Raw genomic sequence first — 22,987 nt, forward strand, 5'->3', positions numbered from 1 at the left:
TAATTGAGATGTATTTCAGTTTGGGTGGCATAATTTCAAATAAAAAATGCGTTAGTGATAGATCATCCACTTCTTTATTCAAAGGCAAGATGCCCTGCGTTAGTCCTTAATGGAACTGCCTTGCAGAACTTGCACGGCATAGCTCAGCAACCGAAAGGACAAGAAATCAATAAAACATGTTTTGAGGCTTTAGTTAGCAAATGGCAGAAGTGGAATGGCTCGGACTGCTCATCGTTCAAAGTTCTTAGTCAAAATAATTGCAGCCTGGGCCTCCAGCAATTAATATTGCAGCTGGGCATGTTAAAATAGTACAGGTGATGCACCTGGTTTTTTTTAGTTTAAAATCACGCCTTAACATTTTTTCTATTAATGAGTTTATTTTTCATTTTAATTCAGAGGGTTAAAAATAAACATAATATGGATGCAACAGAAGACATGTGAGAAAAACTGCAGTTAGGAGGAATGGTTCCAATACTGTGCTTGACTCTTAGTTGAGGATGTGTTTCACTGGCCCCAATTCAAATGTTATTGTTAAACCATGTCTTGTTCATTGGCATTGTGCCTTGAGCTTGTGTGCTACCTTCCTCATTTTCTGTTCTCCAATAAATATAGTTTGTTGGGATGTCCAAATCAGGCAAACCGTGATGATGAACAGGCTGGTACAGACATAATACGTAAGCCATGGTTCATGCTAATCATACTTCAGACTCCAAAGCATGGTTTATTTTCCTGATGCACAGGCGAATTATAGTCTGTATGATTTCCCTCTGCCTCTTCCTTCCCTGAAAGTCCCTAGATGTTAAACCATGGTTCACTAGATTGCCTTAGTTTAGGCATCAGAGCAGAGCATGACTTGATTTTATACCTGAATTATATTGCAGCCTTGGGATTTCTTCTTAATAAGTCAAGGTGCAGAATAGGTTAAATACCTAAATGTATTTTGAGCTGCAATTTTGTCTCCTCTATTGGAGTAAAGAGAGTTGGAAGATGTAGTTGTTCTAATGTAGTAGCTGAAAAACAACAGTTTTCAAATAGGTGAGCTTTGCCCTTTATGACACACCATGTAGTTACATCCCGTCTCCTTTGCCATCTCTACTGAGCAATGTGGATTTGTATTCTGATCATCCTTGTCCTTTCATAGGAATCACTTGAGAATATATGAGCTAGAACCACATACATGTGTGTGTGTGTGTGTGTGTGTGTGTGTACCTGATGAGTTAGTCCTTCATAAAACCAGGGCTGCTGTAGAGCATTCAAAATCTAGTAGATTGCTTCAGGGCGCTCTGTTTTTCATGTCTAAAATATCTTGAGTGTGTGTTCGGGTTGAGTGAAATTCATGCTGTATTAAACATTTATAAAGCTAAGTGGCTGCGAAGAAGGGAGGACTGGTTTCAATATATAGCTCCTTCTTGTCTCACTGGTAAATCCATAATTCAGGCATATGGGGGGATATTTAAGAACTTTTCTACCTTGATGCGATTTATTTCTTTAAAGAAATAAAAAAAAGGCTCAGTAAAGCTTACTCAAGTATCAGCATCATCCACATAGTAACTTGTCTCTGATTGAAGCTTTCCCAAGAATCCCAGCATGAATCCCAGTGAAGTTCATATTTTAAGTCAAACGACAGCTCCTTGCTCAGAATTCTGTGTTCTTCCTTAATCTGGTGTGCTGAACTCAGCTGTAGTCTCCCTCACCCTTTTGTGTTTGCATAAGCTTTCAGTTCTTTGCTGGGTTTTAATGCAAAGCTACGGGGTGTGTGTAACTAGGAAGGTTAGTGGTTACAGCATGAGGAAAGAGATGAGCTGTGTGTGAGCACTCCTAGATGGGAGCTTGCAAATGTAGCGAGAGACCAGTCAAAATCTAATCTGAATGTGAACTGTAGACCAGCTGTATTCTGCAGCATGGTACCCTTTGAGCTTCCCAACCACATCATCATCATCATCATTTATTTATACCCCACCCATCTGGCTGGGTTTCCCCAGCCACTCTGGGCAGCTCCCAACAGAACAATAAAAACAATAAAAGATCAAACATTAAAAACTTCCCTAAACAGGGCTGCTTTCAGATATCTTCTAAAAGTCAGATAGTTGTTTATTTCCTTGATATCTGATGGGAGGGCGTTCCACAGGGCAGGCGCCACTACCGTGAAGGCCCTCTGCCTGGTTCCTTGTAATCTCACTTCTCACAGTGAGGAAACTGCCAGAAGGCCCTCGGCACTGGACTTAAATGAACGATGGAGGTGGAGACGCTCCTTCAGGTATACTGGGCGGAGGCTATTTAGGGCTTTAAAGGTCAGCACTAACACTTTGAATTGTGCTCAGGAATGTACTGGAAGCCAATGTAGGTCTTTCAGGACCAGTGTCGGCAGCCACTCCCAGTCACTAGTTTAGCTTCCGCATTCTGGATTAGTTGCAGTTTCCAGGTCACCTTCGAAGGTAGCCCCACGTAGAGCGCATTGCAGTAGTCCAAGCGGGAGATAACCAGAGCATGCACCACTCTGGCGAGACAGTACGCAAGCAGGTAGGGTCTCATTCTGCGTACCAGATGGAGCTGGTAGACCGCTGCCCTGGACACAGAATTGACCTGTGCCTCCATGGACAGCTGTGAGTCCAAAATGGCATAGTTGCATTGTATCTTGGAGTGGTGGGTGCTGGCGTTGCCACATGACCTCAGCACTATAGCTCATCATCCTCCCAGCCTGCCACACGCTGCCATTTCTGATGGATTATGCTTCTTGACATGTGTGGGAGCAGGCAAAGGCTAGAGTTTACCCCGAGATGGAAATGCAGTAAATAAACAAATTCAAGGGCTGTGTAGAGTGAATCCGTTCCTTTCAAATCAATGGCAACATTTTCATGGAATTTGAGATTTGGATTATCTGGAGACATCAGTACTAGGGTGAATGCTAGTGGAAAATCTGACTCTGTGGGGCCTCCCCATGCCCAGGAAAGCCGTGTTGCTTCCTGTGAAATATTAGCAAGAAGCTTTGCTCTCAGTGTCCAAGTGCTGCTATATATTGTTTCATAACTGTGGATTATGTTTGAGGTAAAGGTCCAGAATACTCTGTACTTTTAGCATTGGTTAAAGCCCTGAAGGACAATTTGGGAAATACACACAGACACAGGCACACATAATATTGAGGAATTTAGCATAGGAATGAAACGGGCTATGTATTATCTCACTCAGCTGTGAAATAGGGAGTTGAAATAAACATGTCTTGATAAAGATTGCTTCCAGGATGAAGGAGTCCTTTTATCTTTGAAGGGGTGTCCACAACTTGAGTGCAGCCATAGGAAACGTAAAGTTTTCTGCATTATTAAGAAAGGAGGTCTGGCGCTCTGAGGACAGATACCTGCTGCAGTCCTCTCTCCTGAAAACTCTACTTTACTCAGCTGTTGGGTATTCACTTTCAAATCCCTGTTGGTTTAAAGTTTTAACAGATCCACGATCACGGAAGCCCAATCCCTTCAATAATTATGGAATCATTTCATAATGATGATCATCATCATATTTTGGTGCTGTTTCCATGTCCCCCCTCTCCCTGCAGCTGTGCAATACTGAATAGATTGCAGGGTAGAATTGAAGCCTTGAATTGCAGCCAAGTGAATTGATCATGTCTGACAGCTTCGCGTTGTGAAGGCTTGCAGGCTGAATCGACGTGACAGCCACCAGCAACTGCGGACATGCCATAGCTGGAGCTTGGATTGAAAGAGAGATTTTCAGTAATGAGGCCTATACTAATGAACTAAAGAGAAAATAAGTGAAGCTGTAAATTGAGCTGCTCTGGATTTTTTTTTTTTAAGCCAGAAAACATGTTTTTCATAAATACAAGGATATTGAGGCCTAATTGCCTCCATGCTGCTTCTACATTTATGCTTACTGTCCACTTTCCACTGGAGGTAAATGGCGCTGGTGTTGCTTAATGCGACAATTTTGAGCCACCTATATAAACTCAGTGCAAAGAACTGGAGATCTTGACAATGGAAAACTGTGTTAAGTTCTATAACAAGTGTGTCTCTGGATCTCAAATTGAGACTCATACAAGCAAAAATAATATTTAGAATGTACTGGACTCCATTATGCTGGTCATGGGCAAATTTAACAATACTTGGAATTCATTTTTATAAATGCCGTATTAGGTTACGGTCTGGTTAACCGCAGTAACAACTTTTTGTAATGTCTACAAGTTTTTTTGTTTTGTTTTGTTTTCTGTATGGGTGCTATTTCTTCTTCTTTGCATCTTATCTTACTCTGTGCACTTATAATTATGTACTTTTTATCTTTCAGTAAAGAATATAAAATAAGAAACTCCCACCTGCTCCCACCAACATGGTAAATCATCGGGCATGATGGGAGCAATGTAATATGGAGGGCCACAGGTTTCCCTCCCTTATTTTATTGTCCGCCAATTTTTTAAGCTAAGACACAGTTTGTTTTAATGCATGTGTGTCTGCCAACAGACCTTGCTTTGTTTGGAGCTCACCGAGTCAGGACATGAAACCATAAGTTGATAACTAGTTTGCAATCACAGTTTTCTAAATGCGATTTACTGTTACGAAGCTTGCAAACTATTGTCAAGCAACAGTTTGGACCCCTGCATCACAAGGGCAGCATCATGGAGACAGGTGTGAACTTAGGAACTTGAATCCTGGGCAGATGGAAAACGAAAGTGGGCGAGCAATTTTGCAAACCGTGGTGTGAGTTTTTCACCACGGTTAGCAGAAAGCACGGTTTTGCGTTGTGTCTGAAAACCCAGCCGCTCTTTTTTTCTTTTGCAGTGTTTTCGCCTACAAAAAGCATTGTAATGTCTCGTTTTGCCCCAAGGTGGAGTTGAGTTGCCCCAAAGAGATGGCATGGAAAGTCAACATGTACCGTGGATACCTGGCAATCTGCCATCCCGAGGAACAACAGCTCAACTACATAGAGCGTCTGGTTGAAATGGCCAGTGGCCTGGCTATCCGGGAATGGCGAAGACTTCCTCAGGTGGTTTCACACGTTCACACGCCCCTTCTTCAGGTGAGCCCGAAATTGCTGTGAGTTGCCAGACCCTCCTGTGGGGGGGTATTGTTTTGCTAATTTGTTTTTAATTATAGGTTTGTTTTTATCCTGTATTTTATTCTGCAAACTGCCCTGAGAACTTACGATGAAGTATATAAAACTAATAAGTAAATCTAGGACCCTCCTAAGCACAGATAACTTTTTTGTCGTTGCTGCAAAAGGTGCTTCTGAGAAAGCTGGTCTTTAAAATCAATATGCAGGCACTGTACGGAAGTTTGTTCCTAGGTTTCCTGTAAAGAGCCATGCAAAGAGCAAGGTGTATACACGCGCATGTACACTCATCTTGATATGCCATGCCTGTTTTTACCCCCATGGCACTCAGCGAACAAAAAATATTGCAGGACATGTTATTCTATTTGTTTGTTAGTTCTGTAACCTGCCCTTTACTGTAAGGCCCCAGGGTGGGTTGCAGCAATAAAATATACAATTATTAAACAATTGCAATCATAAAAGAAGCAAAGTTTTGAAACTGTTCCATACATAAAACCATTTAAAATAACCTCACGAATGCAATACAATATCTATCTATATAAATAGTTCAAATAGAGATGCAGACTGGGATAATACTGGAGGTTGTCTATGCATCTTTGCATCCCTTTTGTGGCATTTTCTGCCTTTTTGTTTTAATGACTTGATAACAAACTTCAGCCTTTCCACATATTAAGATGAGAGCATGTCTGAAAGAGTTAAGATGAATAATAGGCAAAGTGCCGCATCGACCTCTTTCAGTAAGTAGGAGCTACCATTTCAGTTTGCCACACGCGCACGGTTGTAAGAATTAATAGTGATAAATACATTCTCAACACTTCCATGCGCATTGCGTGGCGTGTTGAAAACCTTCGTATACATTCTCATTGTCAAATTGCTAAAATAGGCAGTGAATGACAAAGTTGCCAGCATGGCAATGAAGCTACTCAGCAGTAATTACTTTTTCCTGCATCAGATAGTGAGTGATTAAATACCTGCTAGAAAATTAAATTTGCATGATGAATGGGAGTAGGATGAAGGTTAAGCTATTGTGAGCGCTGAAATTCTGGTGATTGTGTGTGTGTGTGTATGCCTATGTGTTTGCAGGTGCTGGTGGTGTTTCTCTCCTTAATTTATTTTGTTCCCAGAGATTTGTGTGTACGTGTAGACAGATTTTTTGAGGGGGTGGGAGGCAGTTATCTTAGTTGATTAATAGCTAAGACAAGTGTTCATCTCTCAAGAAGCTGCTTTGTAAATGGTTACATCTCTACAAAGGATTTGAATTCCAGTAAGGTTTATAGGCCTGCCCAGAGCTTAACTAGCTCTGTGCCGCTTTTTGGTGGCTGTCAAAGTGCTGCTGCGTTGCATTTGTCCTGTGTAAGGTGAGTACGTATTGGATTTGCAGAATGTGTTTGAAGGAAGGGCTGTTTGAATAGTGGGGTGACCAGGGGTCGCCAACCCTTTTGGATCCATAGGTACGTTTGAAAACTTGAGAGTGTGCTATGGGCACTTTCCCCTCCCCAGTCACACAGAAAAAGTTTATGCACTCCTCTCCATCCTCTTTTCCAAGGCGTCTGCGTAAGTTAAATCCAGTAGAATTAAAAAGGGTCCTCTTTGATTTGCATGATTTCACCCCCCCCAAATAACCCCTAAAACAAATTAAAGTTTACAGTGGCAGACTGAAAAATTTAAAAATATGTATCCGATGCTTGCTAGCACCACAGACCATTGATCTAAGGCAGCTGGAGGGCACCACGTCCGCTACCTGTATCTTAGGCTGTGCTATTTTAAACATGCTATTGCATCTAGTGCATCTGTAAGCTCTCACCCATTTGTAAGCTGAGTTGCCCCAGAGTAGAGAGGGAACAGTGCTCAGTCTAGAAGCCAGGAAACCGGTTCTGAGTCCCTGTGATGGTCAGTTTAGCTTCCTGGCCTTTGCAGTACTATTTCTTGGAGAAAATAAAATAATTTAATCAGCTTTTTCTTAGCTACGAACAAAACTTTCATAGACCCGCCATTTTACTCTTCTCCAAAGCAATTCAGAGACACGTCACCGTCTGTATAATGCCATATGGCCAGTGAGTGGCACTTCAAAAACAGCATGTTATATGCCGTTGGAGACAACAGCTGTTTGGTGTTGGGTTAGCAAGACCCCTGCCATGATCTTAAAGCAGTTTTTCTGTCCCAGGGAATGTGTGTTGTTTTGCATTAATGGTTATTCATGGCCCTGTTTGTTTCCTTAGAAGAGGGTGGATAATGAACCTTGATAATCTGATCAACAGCATTAAAAGAAATCAACCAACTATATTGTGACGTTGATTTCAACATTCTTCATTGTAATGTGCGGATGGTCTTCGGTGGGCAAAACACATCACTCAGCTGTTGGTACTGCATGTGGTTAAGACAGCCCCCCTCCCTCCCCCCCCTTTCCTGATGAGGAACCAATGACACATGTGCTATAACTTTTACAACCTTCATCCTCCTAGGCAGCACAGCAAATAATTGAACTTCAGGAAGCAGCTCAAATAAATGCCGGGTTACAGCCGGCCAATCTTGGGAGGAATAACAGCCTGCATGACATGAAGACTGTTGTGAAAACTTGGAGGAACAGGTTGCCTATTGTGTCGGACGACTTGTCCCACTGGAGCAGCATTTTCATGTGGAGGCAACATCATTACCAAGGTAAAAACACCCCAGTCCCATTATATCCTATTTCAGGGAAGATACCCTCCCCTTTCCACCCCTCGCATAAAAGGTATGAATTTTTGGCTTTCAAAAACACATAAGGAATTGTGATCTAATTCTTGGTTGGCAAGGTGATTTTATTATTCCAGCCTTTTAGAAAACTATTTCCTAAAACTGTTGCATCTGAGACCTGTTCCTGGGACAGAAATAAAATGCAAAAAAATTGAGGGTGAGTTTAAATTTCCATTTTCATAAGCAGGTCTGGGGAGAAAAATCTCCAGGCACCAAAACAGTTGATGCTGGTTGATTTAAACTTCAGGCTCTTTATAAGGCTGGGGCTTAGGTGTATGAAATGTTTTTCCACTCCGTTGATGAGGCGCAATCATGTATATTTGACAATATGCATCGATCTGGGCATTGAAGCATTCAGAGCGAAGACTGGGTAGGTGGGTGAGTGAGTTCATATGTATTTTTATCCAGCTTTTTAATCAAAATATTTTCTGAGCAGCTTACCAATAGATCAAGTCACATAGTACAATACAGACAACAACAAAACTCAATAAAAACAACAAGACAAAGCAAGTGGAACTAGCATAGCACAGGCCAGCAAGATAAGGAAAGCCTGGGTACATAAAACGATAGTCACCTGGTGACTGAAAGCTGATGGATTTGGTGCCAGGCACATTCCACTGATGCAGGACATCTGAAAAAGTCATTTTCCTGGTGTTCCTGGTATTTAATTGCTGGTGGCTAGGAGCACCCAAAGAAGGGAGGAGCTTATCAGAGCTTGCAGGGCCGCGCAGTTTGATCCATCTTTTAGATTTAGGGGAGCTAGTCTCAAACGTTTGTTGGGGAAGACCTAGGTTTTTTTTGGGGGGGGGAGTTATTTGTCCTGTCTTCACGCTTTTTATGATGGAGGACTGCTGTAGCCACCCCCAACGACACGTTCTCAAGATGGAGGGTGAAGGAACAGCTGCAGTCGCCTGCGGTTCCTGCGCAATGTTTGCCATCTAGCCAAAGGTTGCAGGCAGCTTTACCTGCAGCAATTGCATGTTGATTGCCCTCTTAGAAGACAAAGTCCAGCAACTGGAGGAACGTGTAGCTACGCTCCAAAGAATTAGAGAGCTGGAGCTCTTCTTGGAAGCAACAGAGCACACCGTCTCCACCAAGGAGGAGACAGGGGACTCCCCTGAGAAGGAAGCTAGTTCACCAACACAGGAGCCAGATATATGGAGAAACGTGACTCAAAGAAGTAGGAGGCCCAGGGTTTGCTCTGATTATTTAGAAATACACAATCGCTTTGAGGTCCTCTCCCCTAGCATGGAAGACGAAGAGCAGACTCCATTTGAGGATCTCTCCCTCATTACAGTCAATCAGGTATATGAAGACGAGCAGCAAAGTCAGTCCTCAGGGAATGTGCAGGCGACCTTGGAACGGACAGCTCATGGAAGAACCCCGACAAAACCTAAGAGGAGGCGTGTAGTGGTGATAGGGGATTCCCTACTGAGGGGAACAGAAGCAGTGATCTGTGGGCCTGACAAGATGTCTCGGGAAGTGTGCTGTCTCCCCGGGGCTAAGATCCAAGATGTAACTGAACGACTGCAAGGAATCATAAAACCCACTGACAAATACCCCTTCCTCTTGGTTCATGTGGGAACCAATGACACTGCAAGCAATAGCCTCCAGAAGATCAAAAGAGACTACGAGGCTCTGGGCAGAAAATTGAAGCAATTAAATGCACAAATTGTCATCTCATCTGTCCTCCCAGTTGAACGACGTGGCCCAGGGAGAGAGGGAAAAATAGTGGAAGTGAACAGCTGGCTTCGCAAATGGTGTAAACAGGAACGGTTTGGATTCTTAGATCACGGACTGCAGTTTCTTGAAGATGGACTTCTGGCAAGCGATGGGCTGCACCTCACAATGGTTGGGAGGAATGTTTTTGCCAAAAATCTCAGAAACCTCATCAGGAGGGCTTTAAACTGACTAATGTGGGGGAGGGAGACAGTGCTCCTGAAGGTAGGAGTCTATCAATTGATGATGATCATCCAAATGTCATAGACCAAATGGAGCAAACAGCATGCAGACCTAGTGGTGGGAGAAAAAAATCCTTAAATAAGAGACACGGGGGAATGATTAATGGACTTCAATGTCTGTACACTAATGCGCAAAGCATGGGAAATAAACAAGATGAGCTTGAGCTCTTGGTACAGCAAACTAAATATGACATAATAGGCATCACTGAAACCTGGTGGGATAAATCCCACGATTGGAATGTAATAATGGAGGGATACAATCTATTTCAGAGAAACAGAGCAGACAAGAAAGGAGGAGGAGTGGCGTTATATGTCAGGGATGTGTATACCTGTGAAGAGATCCAAGATTTAGAACCTCAAAGCCAAAGTGAGAGCATTTGGGTCAAAATTGAGGGAGAGAAGAATAACAGAGACCTCATTGTGGGAGTTTACTATAGATCCCCAAGCCAAACGGAGGACATAGATGATGCCTTCCTGGAACAGATGGCCAAGCATGCAAAAGGAAGGGAGATAGTAGTAATGGGGGACTTCAATTACCCGGATATTTGTTGAATGTCAAACTCAGCCAAGAGCATAAGGTCAAACAGATTCCTCACTAGCCTTGCAGACAACTTCATTGTCCAGAAAGTGGGAGAAGCAACAAGAGGAACAGCCATTTTAGATCTGGTCCTAACCAATGTTGATGAGCTGGTTAGTGGGGTAGAAGTGGAAGGATCATTAGGCGCGAGTGATCATGCTCTTCTGAAGTTTACTATACAGCGGAAAGGAGCAGCCAAGCATACTAGGACTCAATTTCTTGACTTTAAGAAAGCCGACTTCATAAAGCTTAGGGAAGTGCTGGGTGAGATCCCATGGACAGTAATACTAAAAGGAAAGGGAGTTCATGATGGCTGGGAGTTTGTTAAGAGGGAGATAGTAAAAGCACAACGTCAGGCAATACCAATGAGACGGAAACATGGAAGGTGCCTAAAGAAGCCAGGGTGGCTATCTAAAGAACTTTTAACTGAGTTAAGATTAAAAAAGGATGTGTACAAAAAATGGAAAAGGGGGGAAACCACCAAAGAGGAATTCAAACAAATAGCCAGCACGTGTAGACACAAAGTCAGAAAAGCTAAAGCACAGAATGAACTCATGCTTGCTAGAGAGGTTAAAAGCAACAAAAAAGGCTTTTATGGGTATGTTTGTAGCAAAAGGAAGAACAAAGAAACAGTGGGGTCACTCAGAGGAAAAGATGGTGAAATGCAAACAGGGGACACAGAAAGGGCTGAACTCCTCAATGCCTTCTTTGCCTCAGTCTTCTCCGATAAAGAAAACAATGCCCGACCTGAAGAATTTGGAGCAAATGATTCAGCAGAGGAAACACAGCCCAGAATAACTAAGGAGATAGTACAAGAATACTTGGCTAGTTTAGATGTATTCAAGTCTCCAGGGCCAGATGAACTGCATCCAAGAGTATTAAAAGAACTGGCAGATGTGATCTCAGAACCACTGGCAATCATCTTTGAGAATTCCTGGAGAACAGGCGAAGTCCCGGCAGACTGGAGGAGGGCAAATGTTGTCCCTATTTTCAAAAAGGGGGAAAGAGAGGACCCAAATAATTACCGCCCAGTCAGTCTGACATCAATACCAGGGAAGATTCTGGAGCAGATCATTAAGAAAACAGTCTGTGAGCACCTAGAAAGGAATGCTGTGATCACCAATAGTCAGCATGGATTTCTGAAAAATAAGTCATGTCAGACTAACCTGATCTTGTTTTTTGACAGAATTACAAGCCTGGTAGATGAAGGGAACGCAGTGGATGTAGCCTACCTTGATTTCAGCAAGGCATTTGACAAGGTGCCCCATGATATTCTTGTAAAGAAGCTGGTAAAATGCGGTCTTGACTCTGCTACCACTCAGTGGATTTGTAACTGGCTGACTGACCGAACCCAAAGGGTGCTCATCAATGGTTCCTCTTCATCCTGGAGAAGAGTGACTAGTGGGGTGCCACAGGGTTCTGTCTTGGGCCCGGTCTTATTCAACATCTTTATCAACGACTTGGATGATGGACTCAAGGGCATCCTGATCAAATTTGCAGATGACACCAAACTGGGAGGGGTGGCTAACACCCCAGAGGACAGGATCACACTTCAAAACGACCTTGACAGATTAGAGAACTGGGCCAAAACAAACAAGATGAATTTTAACAGGGAGAAATGTAAAGTATTGCACTTGGGCAAAAAAAATGAGAGGCACAAATACAAGATGGGGGACACCTGGCTTGAGAGCAGTACATGTGAAAAAGATCTAGGAGTCTTGGTTGACCACAAACTTGACATGAGCCAACAGTGTGATGCGGCAGCTAAAAAAGCCAATGCAATTCTGGGCTGCATCAATAGGAGTATAGCATCTAGATCAAGGGAAGTAATAGTGCCACTGTATTCTGCTCTGGTCAGACCTCACCTGGAGTACTGTGTCCAGTTCTGGGCACCACAGTTCAAGAAGGACACTGACAAACTGGAACGTGTCCAGAGGAGGGCAACCAAAATGGTCAAAGGCCTGGAAACGATGCCTTATGAGGAACGGCTAAGGGAGCTGGGCATGTTTAGCCTGGAGAAGAGGAGGTTCAGGGGTGATATGATAGCCATGTTCAAATATATAAAAGGATGTCACATAGAGGAGGGAGAAAGGTTGTTTTCTGCTGCTCCAGAGAAGCGGACCCAGAGCAATGGATCCAAACTACAAGAAAGAAGATTCCACCTAAACATTAGGAAGAACTTCCTGACAGTAAGAGCTGTTTGACAGTGGAATTTGCTGCCAAGAAGTGTGGTGGAGTCTCCTACTTTGGAGGTCTTTAAGCAGAGGCTTGACAACCATATGTCAGGAGTGCTCTGATGGTGTTTCCTGCTTGGCAGGGGGTTGGACTCGATGGCCCTTGTGGTCTCTTCCAACTCTATGATTCTATGAGGGTCTAGAATAATTAAGATAATCTGACAAGTTTGCATGGGAAGACAGGTCCCTCAGATGCCCAGTTCCCAAGCAGCATGAGGTTTTACAGTGGTGCCTCGCAAGACGAAATTAATCCATTCCGCGAGTCTCTTCGTCTTGCGGTTTTTTTGTCTTGCGAAGCACGGCTATTAGCGGCGCTTAGCGGCTATTAAAGGCATAGTGGCTTAGCGGCTATTAACGGCTTAGCGGCTTTAAGAAAAAGGAAACAAACTCGCAAGAACTCGCAAGACGTTTCGTCTTGCGAAGCAAGCCCATAGCGAAATTCTTCTTGCGGAATGACTCAAAATACGCAAAACCCTTTTGTCTAGCGAGTTTTTCGTCTTGCGAGGCATTCGTCTTGCGGGGCACCACTGCACATGCTTAAAACCAGCACCTGGGATTGTGTTCAGAAGTTGCCCAGGATCAGTAACATAGCTGCTGTTTTGGGACCAGCTTAACATTCTGAGTAGCATTTAGATGTCTGACTCTGGCGGAAGGAACGGAATACATTAGCTGCTCTTGCTGTGATACGAGTCACTTCCAAGACATGAAGGATTGGATCACTGGTGCCGGGAGAAAGCAACTGCTTGTGGAACTCATTTTGTGTTATAGGTTTAGTGAGATACGAACAAGCCAAATCTCCTCCCAGGCTGACAAGTCCCACCCCCTCCTATGATGTGGCTGAGAGGAGGTGTTTCAAAGCTTCTGCTTTCGTTTAAACAGGCCCATGTCAGAAATTTCCAGCGGTGGGGAAGGGGGAGCATGTGAGCCTTGGAGGAACCTGGGTTCATTCATGTCCTTCCAGGGATGTCCAAACTTTTTTCAAAGAGGGCCAGATTTGATAAAGTGGGCATGCATGAGGGCCAACCAAATAAGACAAGACAGGGGCCGGATTAAACTGACCAGGCTGGATTAGGCTGGACTTTGGACATGCCTGTTCCAAGCCATAGTTTGCTTGATTTCTCAATGAGCCATAAGGCATTGAAGAGATGGCTTTGTGGACTGAGGCGATCCACTGATCCTGCCGAACCCTCCGCAAGATCCCACCTTAAGGATACAAACGTAATGAATCAAAAATGAACATGTGTAAATTCATTTAACATAATTTTAAAAGTTTTGCTCTCTCGGGTTTTCTTAGCCATTGTCAGTGCATATGAGAACAGCACTCAGCACGATCCTAGCTCCAATAATGCCATGCTGGGTGTCCACGCTTCAGCCTCTGCCATTATCCAGTATGGGAAGATCGCTCGGAAGCAAGGGCTGGTCAACGTGGCTCTGGACATCTTGAGTCGCATTCACACTATTCCAACGGTGCCAATTGTGGATTGCTTCCAGAAGATCCGACAGCAAGTCAAATGCTACCTCCAGCTGGCTGGAGTCATGGGCAAAAACGAGTGCATGCAGGTATAGCAACAGCACATGCTACTATGGGGTGTCATAATGCCAAGTGGAATGTTGATGGTGATAGGACTCTGGTTATGTAAACACTGTTAAATGGGATCAAGGAGTTTAGTGTGTGTTCTGTTTTGGATGGGCTTCCCTTGAAAGATTAGGTTGCCACTTGCAGGAGTGTGTGTGTGTGTGAGTGAGAGGGGCGGGGAGGAGAGAGAGATAGAGATGCTAGAGCGGGGGTAGTCAACCTTTTTATACCTACCACCCACTAATGCATCTTTCTTGATGGTCAAATTTCCTTACCGCCCACCAGTGCTCAGTGGAAGGAGGATTCAGTTTGTGCCGTAGAACCCCCTACCGCCCACCTAGAATCCTGAAACGCCCACTAGTTAACAACCCCTTTGCTAGAGGCCTAGTTCACCATTGTGACACAGGTTGCTTTCTACCAGTTTTGGCTGGATCGCCAGCTTCAAACACTTCTCATTGGATTGCTGTCATGCATTATATGCAGGGCTTCCCTTGAAAACACATCTGATATAGAATACGGCCACCGAGAATTTGATTGGCATGGCCATTTTATTATGCACAATGTGCTGGTTTTCAAAGACTTCCGTTGGCTCTTTATTCACTTCTTTAACTTCATTGTCTTTAAAACTTACCTTTGAAAGCCGTAAATAACTTGGTTACCCAGATACCTGCAGGAACTAGAAGGCTGCGCACAGACTCCCCGAGTCACCCCGTGGCCCTGATCTGGGCGCCCAGTCCACACCACGCCAACCTGGGGACCAACCAGCCTTTATCAGGCCTCAGATCAATTTGTCTCACTCCCCACAATTCGTCTTATGGGGAGCTGCTTGCTTGCAAGCACCTTTCCTGCAGGGAAGCCCCCTGGGAAGGAGTCGCAGCCTGCATGATCACAACCTCCATCCTGCATGGAGGAGCAGGGCATTGGTGAGAAGGAGGAGAGGCCAGGCCTGAAGCCTGCCAGGCAGGAACTCCTCCCTTCTTCTGAAAAGATGCACCTGGCCATTTAGGGTCCTCCTACTCTTAAGTCATTTCATGATTTTTCTCCTTTCCCCCACCCAATGCCCACATTTCCTTCCTGCTTGACCCCCTGCCCCTTGACAGTGCAAAAGGGTAAAATATCAGTGCACAAATTGCATCAGCGCTAGTATGGATATTATTGCCAGTTCTGGGTTCCTGATTCAGAACAAGAAAAATGGTTACATTTAGGTATGGACGGCGTGACACTTCACCATTTGGGAGCTCATGAAATATCCTTTTAAAAGTTTCGATACTTTGTTTTCTTCTTCTTCATATGTTTCAATTTGCCCGTGATATATATTTTACAGTTCTTGCTGTGTAAAAAATCTATTGAACAGGGCCTTGAGGTTATTGAATCAACAAATCTGAAGTATTTTACCAAGGAGATGACTGCAGAGTTCTACGCGCTGAAGGGGATGTTTTTGGCTCAGATTAACAAGTACGTATGACTGGGTTAGGTGTTGAGCACACATCTGGGAATGTATATGCCAGAACACAGTGATTCAGAGGCTAAGTAAAAAGCCACAGTTGAAAAAGTCACAGCTTCAGTGTGGGTGGGAGTAATTACGCTCATTATCTGTACCCCACACTGCATGGAAGAAAGATTGACTGCAGCTGCCCACCTGTGTGCTGAGTTTTCCAGTGGTGATATAATTATTTTTTAAGAGTAAGCCCGGATAGTGAGGGATCATTTTTCTTATTATTTGTTTTAGTTCATAAAATTTATACACCGCTTGATCATTTTAAAAACCCCTCAAAGCGGTGTACAAAAAGATAACAGTAAAGTCAAGAAAAATTCACAAACCTACTTTAAAACATATCAAAAGTTAAAACACTTAAGCAATAAAATCACCTCAACTTTCTAAGCATCTAGGTGGCAGGTGTTTTTAGCAAGGAGCTGAAAAGAGTACAGTGAAGGCTCCTGCTTGATCTCAACAGGCAGGGATTTCCATAGCGTACACCAGAGGTCAGCAACCCGCGGCTCCAGAGCCGCATGTGGCTCTTTTACACCTTTGTCGCGGCTCGGGGCAGATACTAGCGAGGGGAGGAGGCGCATTGTGTGCCCCAACACTCCCCACTGTTTTAAATGTCACAATGGTTTTGCAGCTCCCAGGTTTTTTTTCTTCGGTCCAAGTGGCTCTTTTTGTCTTAAAGGTTGCAGACCCCTGGTGTACACATTAAATGATTGAGTTCTTACAAATGTGGAACATGTATTATGTGGCACCTGTAGCAGTGTCTATGGAAGCAGGCTCATGTGGGATGAGATGATCTAAAATAAATGGTAAATGCTAAAATAAATGGTAAATGGGGGTTATCTGCCCTCTCTCTTTGGCAGCCCCCACCAGGCCTGTAATCTGATAAAGATGGAAGAGATCGCAACTGGAAGTTAAAGTGAGGTATTTACTTTTAAGAGAGGGGCTTAGGACCATCCTTTTGCACTGGAAACCCCAGGACCAATCAACCTCTTTAAACCTATTCCAAACAACATAGTCCTAGATATCTGTTCAGTTCGAAGCAAGTCTCATTGAATTCAGTGCGTCTTACTCCCATACTCTCCAAACCCCACATTTCTTTTAAGGTTTAGCACCAAATGACCCACCCCAGACAGCAAAAGCAAAGAAAAGGGATAAAAACTCACTCATAGACATGACCCTTCATGGGGCTTTTCACATTGCTTCTCTCTATTGGCAGTTGTTTCCCCAATGCCATTAATCAATGGCACTTGGCGTCACCACGGCAACCAGAGGAGCAGGACCCAGCTAGCGTCCATTATGTTCTTTTCACCATGAAGGGGGGAGGGCAAAGAGAGGGAAGGAGGGAGGGGGAAAGTGAAAGCGTCTCTGAAATTTCAGTATAAAATATGAAAGCCTGTAGAACATTGGCAAAGCTTGTGACAACGATTTAGTGGTGGCGCTGTGGGTTAAACCACAGAGCCTAGGACTTGCCGATCAGAAGGTCGGCGGTTCGAATCCCCGCGACATGGTGAGCTCCCGTTGCTCGGACCCTGCTCCTGCCAACCTAGCAGTTCGAAAGCACATCAAAGTGCAAGTAGATAAATAGGTACCACTCCGTCAGGAAGGTAAACGGCATTTCCGTGTGGTGCTCTGGTTCGCCAGAAGCGGCTTAGTCATGCTGGCCACATGACCCGGAAGCTGTATGCCGGCTCCCTCGGCCAATAAAGCGAGATGAGCGCCGCAACCCCAGAGTCAGCCACGACTGGACCTAATGGTCAGGGGTCCCTTTACCTTTATAGTAGAGAGAGATAGACTACCAGTCTTCAGCTGGTGGATCGGGGCCCACAAGTGGCTCACAGTCTGACCCAAGATGGGCCACACCAGTTGTACAACTCTTGCTTTTCAAAACTATTCTAAACGGGGGAGAAGGAGAGAGTAGGTTTAGGGTACCTCTACATCTGTTCAGCAGTAGTTTGACTGTCAGCCGTTCCGCGCAAACAGATTTTCAGATTCCCTCCAGATTGAACTTGATGCACTGCGCCACTTCGCATGCTGAGAATGCAGGAGAAGCTGTTCGTTGGCCCTCTGCTGTAGCCACTTCAGAGGCGGAAAATCAATGTGCTTTTGAAATGTATACCGCCTAGCTTCACAATCGCTTACGGCAGAAGGAATCACTGTCCTCTCTCCGGAGGAAATCTAGAGAGAATTTTAAATAGGGGAAAGGTAATTAATTTAGCAAGGAAGCACAATGTGCTCCTTTTGAACAGCCGCAAGTGCGCCTTTAGAAGGTTTCTCCATCAAGACGGCCGGGCTGAATAATTTACACTGCTTATCTGCCATCAAGGACTTTCAAGTGCCAACTTTACCTATCCTCTTGTCAAAAACGTGGTTCCTGTACAGTGTCGGAACTTGCGCTCCCAGTTTCATGTTTTCAAGCTACATGCCAAAAATTGTTCTTTATTACCCTTTCCCAGCTATCGACTGAATTGGGACCCAAAGGTCACTTGCACAGTCCCTCTTCTTCCCACTTGGCCTGCAAGGCAAAAGGAATAAAAGAGAGTCATCAGGGGTGTCAGTGATAGATAACCTGAGAGGCGAGGGAGAAAGGAAGTCTAAAGACAAATCCTGTTGTTAGCAGTAGAAAGCCGTAATAAGGCAAGCCATTTATCAGCCTTTTCCTTCAGTAATAAGTTGCCGCGCCGCACAGCCTAGGACACGAAAAGCTGTTAGCAAAAAATAAAGTGGCTGAGTAATACCCAGGCTAATTAGCTGTTTAATAAGCTATTTGACAGATAAGGTTATTTTCCATTTGCCATGTTTTTCTCCTGGTCCCATCAATTTTTTTATTGCCGCAGGCTGTTACTCCAGGTTATGTGGTCCAAACTTAAGTAAAACAGAGCAGCTTCTGACACTTGTGCTGATGCAAAGGAACAGGAAGTGCTGACGCCTTGTGCTTCCTGTTTCTTTGCATTGTCATAATGTCTGAAATAGGTTTCTTGTGTCTTTCCCCAGAAGGGAACTGTGGGTTTGTGCAGTTTCTCAGCGGAGGGGGGAGTTGCAATAGATCTATGTTGGGCTTTAGGCTGAGGAATCGGGGGAATGAATTCATCCAGCAGACACATAATTTGGGTGGGGAATTGGCACTGGCTTCCTCTCGCCTCTAGGATATAAAGTACAGCTACTTCCTTTCCCCACGTTATTATAAAGCAGCCTTTGCCAACCTGGTGCCCTCCAGATGTTTGGACTATAGCTGCTATTCCCTGGCTGGGGCTGATGGCAGCTGTCATCCAAAACATCCGGTGGGGAGCAGGTTGGTGAAACCTGTTACAAAGCAACACAGGGATATTTTTATTTTTAGTATGGAAAACTCCAGACGTTTCTAAGAACCATCTTGATTGTTTTATTTACGGATTCTGCATTCCATTCTCTCTTTGTTGTTCATTGCGCTTGTTAAAGTTCAGCAAATATCCTGCCCCATCATGTTTCCCCCAGGTCCGAGGAAGCAAACAAAGCCTTCTCTGCAGCTGTGCAGATGCACGACGTTCTAGTGAAGGCCTGGGCGATGTGGGGGGACTACTTGGAAAATATATTTGTGAAGGAGCGTCAGCTGCATCTCGGGGTCTCGGCCATCACTTGCTACCTGCATGCCTGTCGCCATCAAAATGAGAGCAAGTCCAGGAAGTACTTGGCAAAGGTGAGGCCCTTTCCATCTGGCCTAGGGGGCAAGGCCCAGACTCACCAGCCCTGCTATGTTAAATATGTATTCTGCAGTTGACCTCCTTTGTAATGTCTCATTTTGAAATCTTTACAATAATATTTTAGTTTTCTGTTGTGTTGCTTTGACTATACAGTGGTACCTCAGGTTACATACGCTTCAGGTTACAGACTCTTTTAACCCAGAAATAGTACCTCGGGTTAAGAACTTTGCTTCAGGATGAGAACAGAAATCGTGCTCCGGTGGTGCAGCAGCAGCAGGAGGCCCCATTAGCTAAAGTGGTGCTTCAGGTGAAGAACAGTTTCAGGTTAAGAATGGACCTCCGGAACGAATTAAGTACTTAACCCGAGGTACCACTGTATACTCTATATTTGACTTACTTCAGATGGTTTTATTTATGTTTTAATGATTTAATATGCTGGAAACTGCTTTGAGATTTTTCTTAAAAAGATAAAGCAGTATAGAAATTTTAAAAATAAAATAAATACCGTGAATGCAGAGGTGTTAGTGTATGTGGCTTATAAGAGGAGCTCTGGCGTTTCTGCCTGACATACAAATTATACCGTTGGGAATGGGCTGTTGTGACAAGGATGCTGATACGGCGCACGATTCATACGTTTTAAACACAGACTCAGGGCTTCAGCCGATGTTGGTGAACATAAGCATTAAACGGCAGACACGTTGTTGGAGGAAGTCAACATGCACACTAGCTGTGTGGACAGCAGCCTTTTGCATTCTAGCACAGTTCACCAGAGTTTAGGGAAACGAAAGATTGGGTGTTCTCTTGCCTTCTTTTTTTCATTTTGTCATCCTTGAAGACGGGTGCACAACAGGCGTTGTCAGCTTTCCTGATCCTTTCCCAAGGCCATCTATCATGGCAAAGACATGGTCTCCACAACCAATTGGCAATTAGCCAGAGCTGACTTAGGTTGGGGGATGGAGAGGTGAAACTACCCATAGCCATCAACTATCTGCTTTCAAGGAAAGCGGGGGAAATTCAATTGACTCAGATATTCTCCCCTGATGCATAATGAACTACCTAGATGCTCCTGAGGCCACATCCCCCCTCCTCCATTACTATATTCCTACTTTAAGAACCCTGGATTTACACATCCAAATGACTGCAAACCTGCAACAGATTCAGATTCAGTTTGTGTGGTTCCCTGGTTCCCAGTGCTTTTATTTTTGTTTGAGGCCACTTCAGTACTGCTTAATGCAGCAGTTGGACTTCACTTCCAGGGACGTTCTCCATTGTCTCCAGAGACAGTCGGATGCCAACATCAACAGCAATGTGTGTGTGTATTGAGGAGTTGAAGTTCAAACGTGTGCTGTGCTCCAGTTTGAGGAAAGCTGGGTTATTGGGGGAGAGAGTGACTATATTAATTAGGAAAAGCTGGAGTAAGCAGCTGCTAAAGCAGGCTAATGGAAGGGGGTCTTTCTTTCTCAGTTCCCTCTAGAGCAGGGATGGGCAGTGGGGTGGTCTCCAGATGTTGGACTCAGTTGTGGATAATGGGGGTCCGACAGTGTATAGAAGGCACGGTGTTGACTGCTGTTGGAATTTACTGGGAAAGGGGCCAAGTGGACGTTGGGCTAGTTAGATGAAGAGCCTTGCTTTCTCCCTGCTATATATTATAATATAGCAGTTGAATTTCTTGACATATCCAAACCATACATCACAATCGTTATTGTGGCCCCGGTTTCAAAAAATCTAAAGTGCACCCCAGAACATACCCAGTTCTATCTGCTGAAATGGAAGTTTAATAATGGATTATAGCTTCTAGCACCTGAGCTTCAGTTGAACTTCGGTTTAATCCAAAAGGTTCTAAAATGGATTTCTCCCCTAATCTTTGACAAATGACTACTATTGTGCCCTGTATTTAAAAGAGAGAGAGAAAGAGAGAGATTTGTTTGGGCAAGTTGCCAAACTAATTCAAATGTGAGTTCCTAAATGGCTCTTGCAGTCTTTCAATACTGCTTTCGTTTTAAATGTAAAGTGTGCATAAACGTGACCTGCTGGTTATCTAAAAATAAAGAAAATGTACTGTTTTTACCAAACTAGATTTGCATTTGTGTATTAATGGGCATTTTGGGGTAAACACATAACACGACACACTTTTAGCTGTGAAGCAGAACAGAGCTGATTTTAATCTTGCAGCTGTTGCACATTACATTTAATTCTGCCAGCTTACTTCTTTCCAAATATTACTATTTAGGGGATTTGACTTCATATTTTGATTCTTTTTTGCATTTGTTAGTCACCTAATAACAATTCTCCAGCTTACAAAAGTATCTTACAGATCTGACATTTATTGTCTCCAGTATAGTTTGGAAGCTATCCCATTGTTTGTTTGTTTATTATTAGCCAAAGGTGGATTTCCCTGCCAGCATTTGGCATAATAATCATGACCTCGTTAACCCTTTTCCGACCCGTTTTACATCTTTCTGGACTGGATCAAGAAACAAAGGGCTTATCTCACAATAGTATTCAAAATAAAAAAATTCCTTCCAGTAGCACCTTAAAGACCAACTAAGTTAGTTCTTGGTATGAGCTTTCGTGTGCATGCACACTTCTTCAGATTTCGTGTGCATGCACACGAAAGCTCATACCAAGAACTAACTTAGTTGGTCTTTAAGGTGCTACTGGAAGGAATTTTTTTATTTTGACTATGGCAGACCAACACGGCTACCTATCTACTAATAGTATTCAAGTTACAGTGGTGCCTCGCAAGACAAAATTAATTCGTTCTGCAAGTTTTTTCGTCTTGCGAATTTTTTGTCATGCGAAGCACGGTTTTAACGGTATTAATGGTTTTAAGAAAAAGGAAAAACAAACTCGCAAGACGTTTTCGTCTTGCGAAGCAAGCCCATAGGGAAATTCGTCTTGCGAAGCAACTCAAAAAACGAAAAACTCTTTCGTCTTGCGAGTTTTTCGTCTTGCGAGGCATTCGTCTTGCGGGGCACCACTGTATTCCAGTGAAGATAGTCAGATCACACTTTGTCTGATACCTGTTGCTCACTAGAGTGGTTTCCTGTTGAATGGAAAGGTCTTTCCCTTCATTTGTGACCTTGGAGACTGTTTACCTAGCTGCTGAAATAAAGTTTTAAGTTATGGCAACTTAGAGGCATTGGATAGCTGAGATGCCTGTATTGCAGGGAGTTGGACTAGACGACCCTTGGGGTGCCTTCCAACTATTATTGCATCTAGCTTTAGTCCTACTCAGAGTAGACCCATTGAAATTAATGGACGTGACAAAGGTGAGAGGGGGTGACAGCATGCAAAAACCAGAACTTAGCCTTTGCCCAAACTATATTTCCACGTGGGGGATATTGAAATGTCATCTACCCATTCTCCTATGAAAGGACTTCATTTTCATTTTCGCTCTTTTCTTTTAGGTCCTTTGGCTACTGAGCTTTGACGATGACAAGAACACGCTAGCAGATGCTGTTGACAAGTACTGCATTGGAGTCCCTCCTATCCAATGGCTGGCTTGGATTCCACAGCTGTTAACCTGTCTGGTTGGCTCAGAAGGGAAACTTCTGTTAAACCTTATTAGCCAGGTAGGGGAGTTTGCAATAATGCCTGATTCATTGTTTCTCATACTGTAGAAGTATAAGCTTTTTATTTATCCATTTTTTAAAGGTAAAACTGAAGGCAATATAATTGTGTTTTT

At 43.8% G+C, this 22,987-nt stretch overlaps 1 protein-coding gene across 5 annotated transcripts in view; it reads left to right on the forward strand.

The window, feature by feature from the left end:
* Positions 1-22,987, forward strand: part of TRRAP (transformation/transcription domain associated protein) — a 166,916-nt gene that overhangs the window by 94,287 nt on the left and 49,642 nt on the right. For all 5 annotated transcript variants that reach the window (XM_083474105.1, XM_083474102.1, XM_083474104.1 and 2 more), the window contains 6 exons: positions 4,825-5,016; positions 7,512-7,707; positions 13,849-14,114; positions 15,485-15,585; positions 19,094-19,295; positions 22,710-22,874. In XM_083474105.1, the coding sequence (XP_083330231.1) occupies positions 4,825-5,016; positions 7,512-7,707; positions 13,849-14,114; positions 15,485-15,585; positions 19,094-19,295; positions 22,710-22,874 (1,122 nt within the window). The remainder of the gene's footprint in view (positions 1-4,824; positions 5,017-7,511; positions 7,708-13,848; positions 14,115-15,484; positions 15,586-19,093; positions 19,296-22,709; positions 22,875-22,987) is intronic.

This window comes from Podarcis liolepis (assembly GCF_965112155.1).
Source record: "Podarcis liolepis genome assembly, chromosome: 14".
Classification (NCBI taxonomy): domain Eukaryota; kingdom Metazoa; phylum Chordata; class Lepidosauria; order Squamata; family Lacertidae; genus Podarcis; species Podarcis liolepis.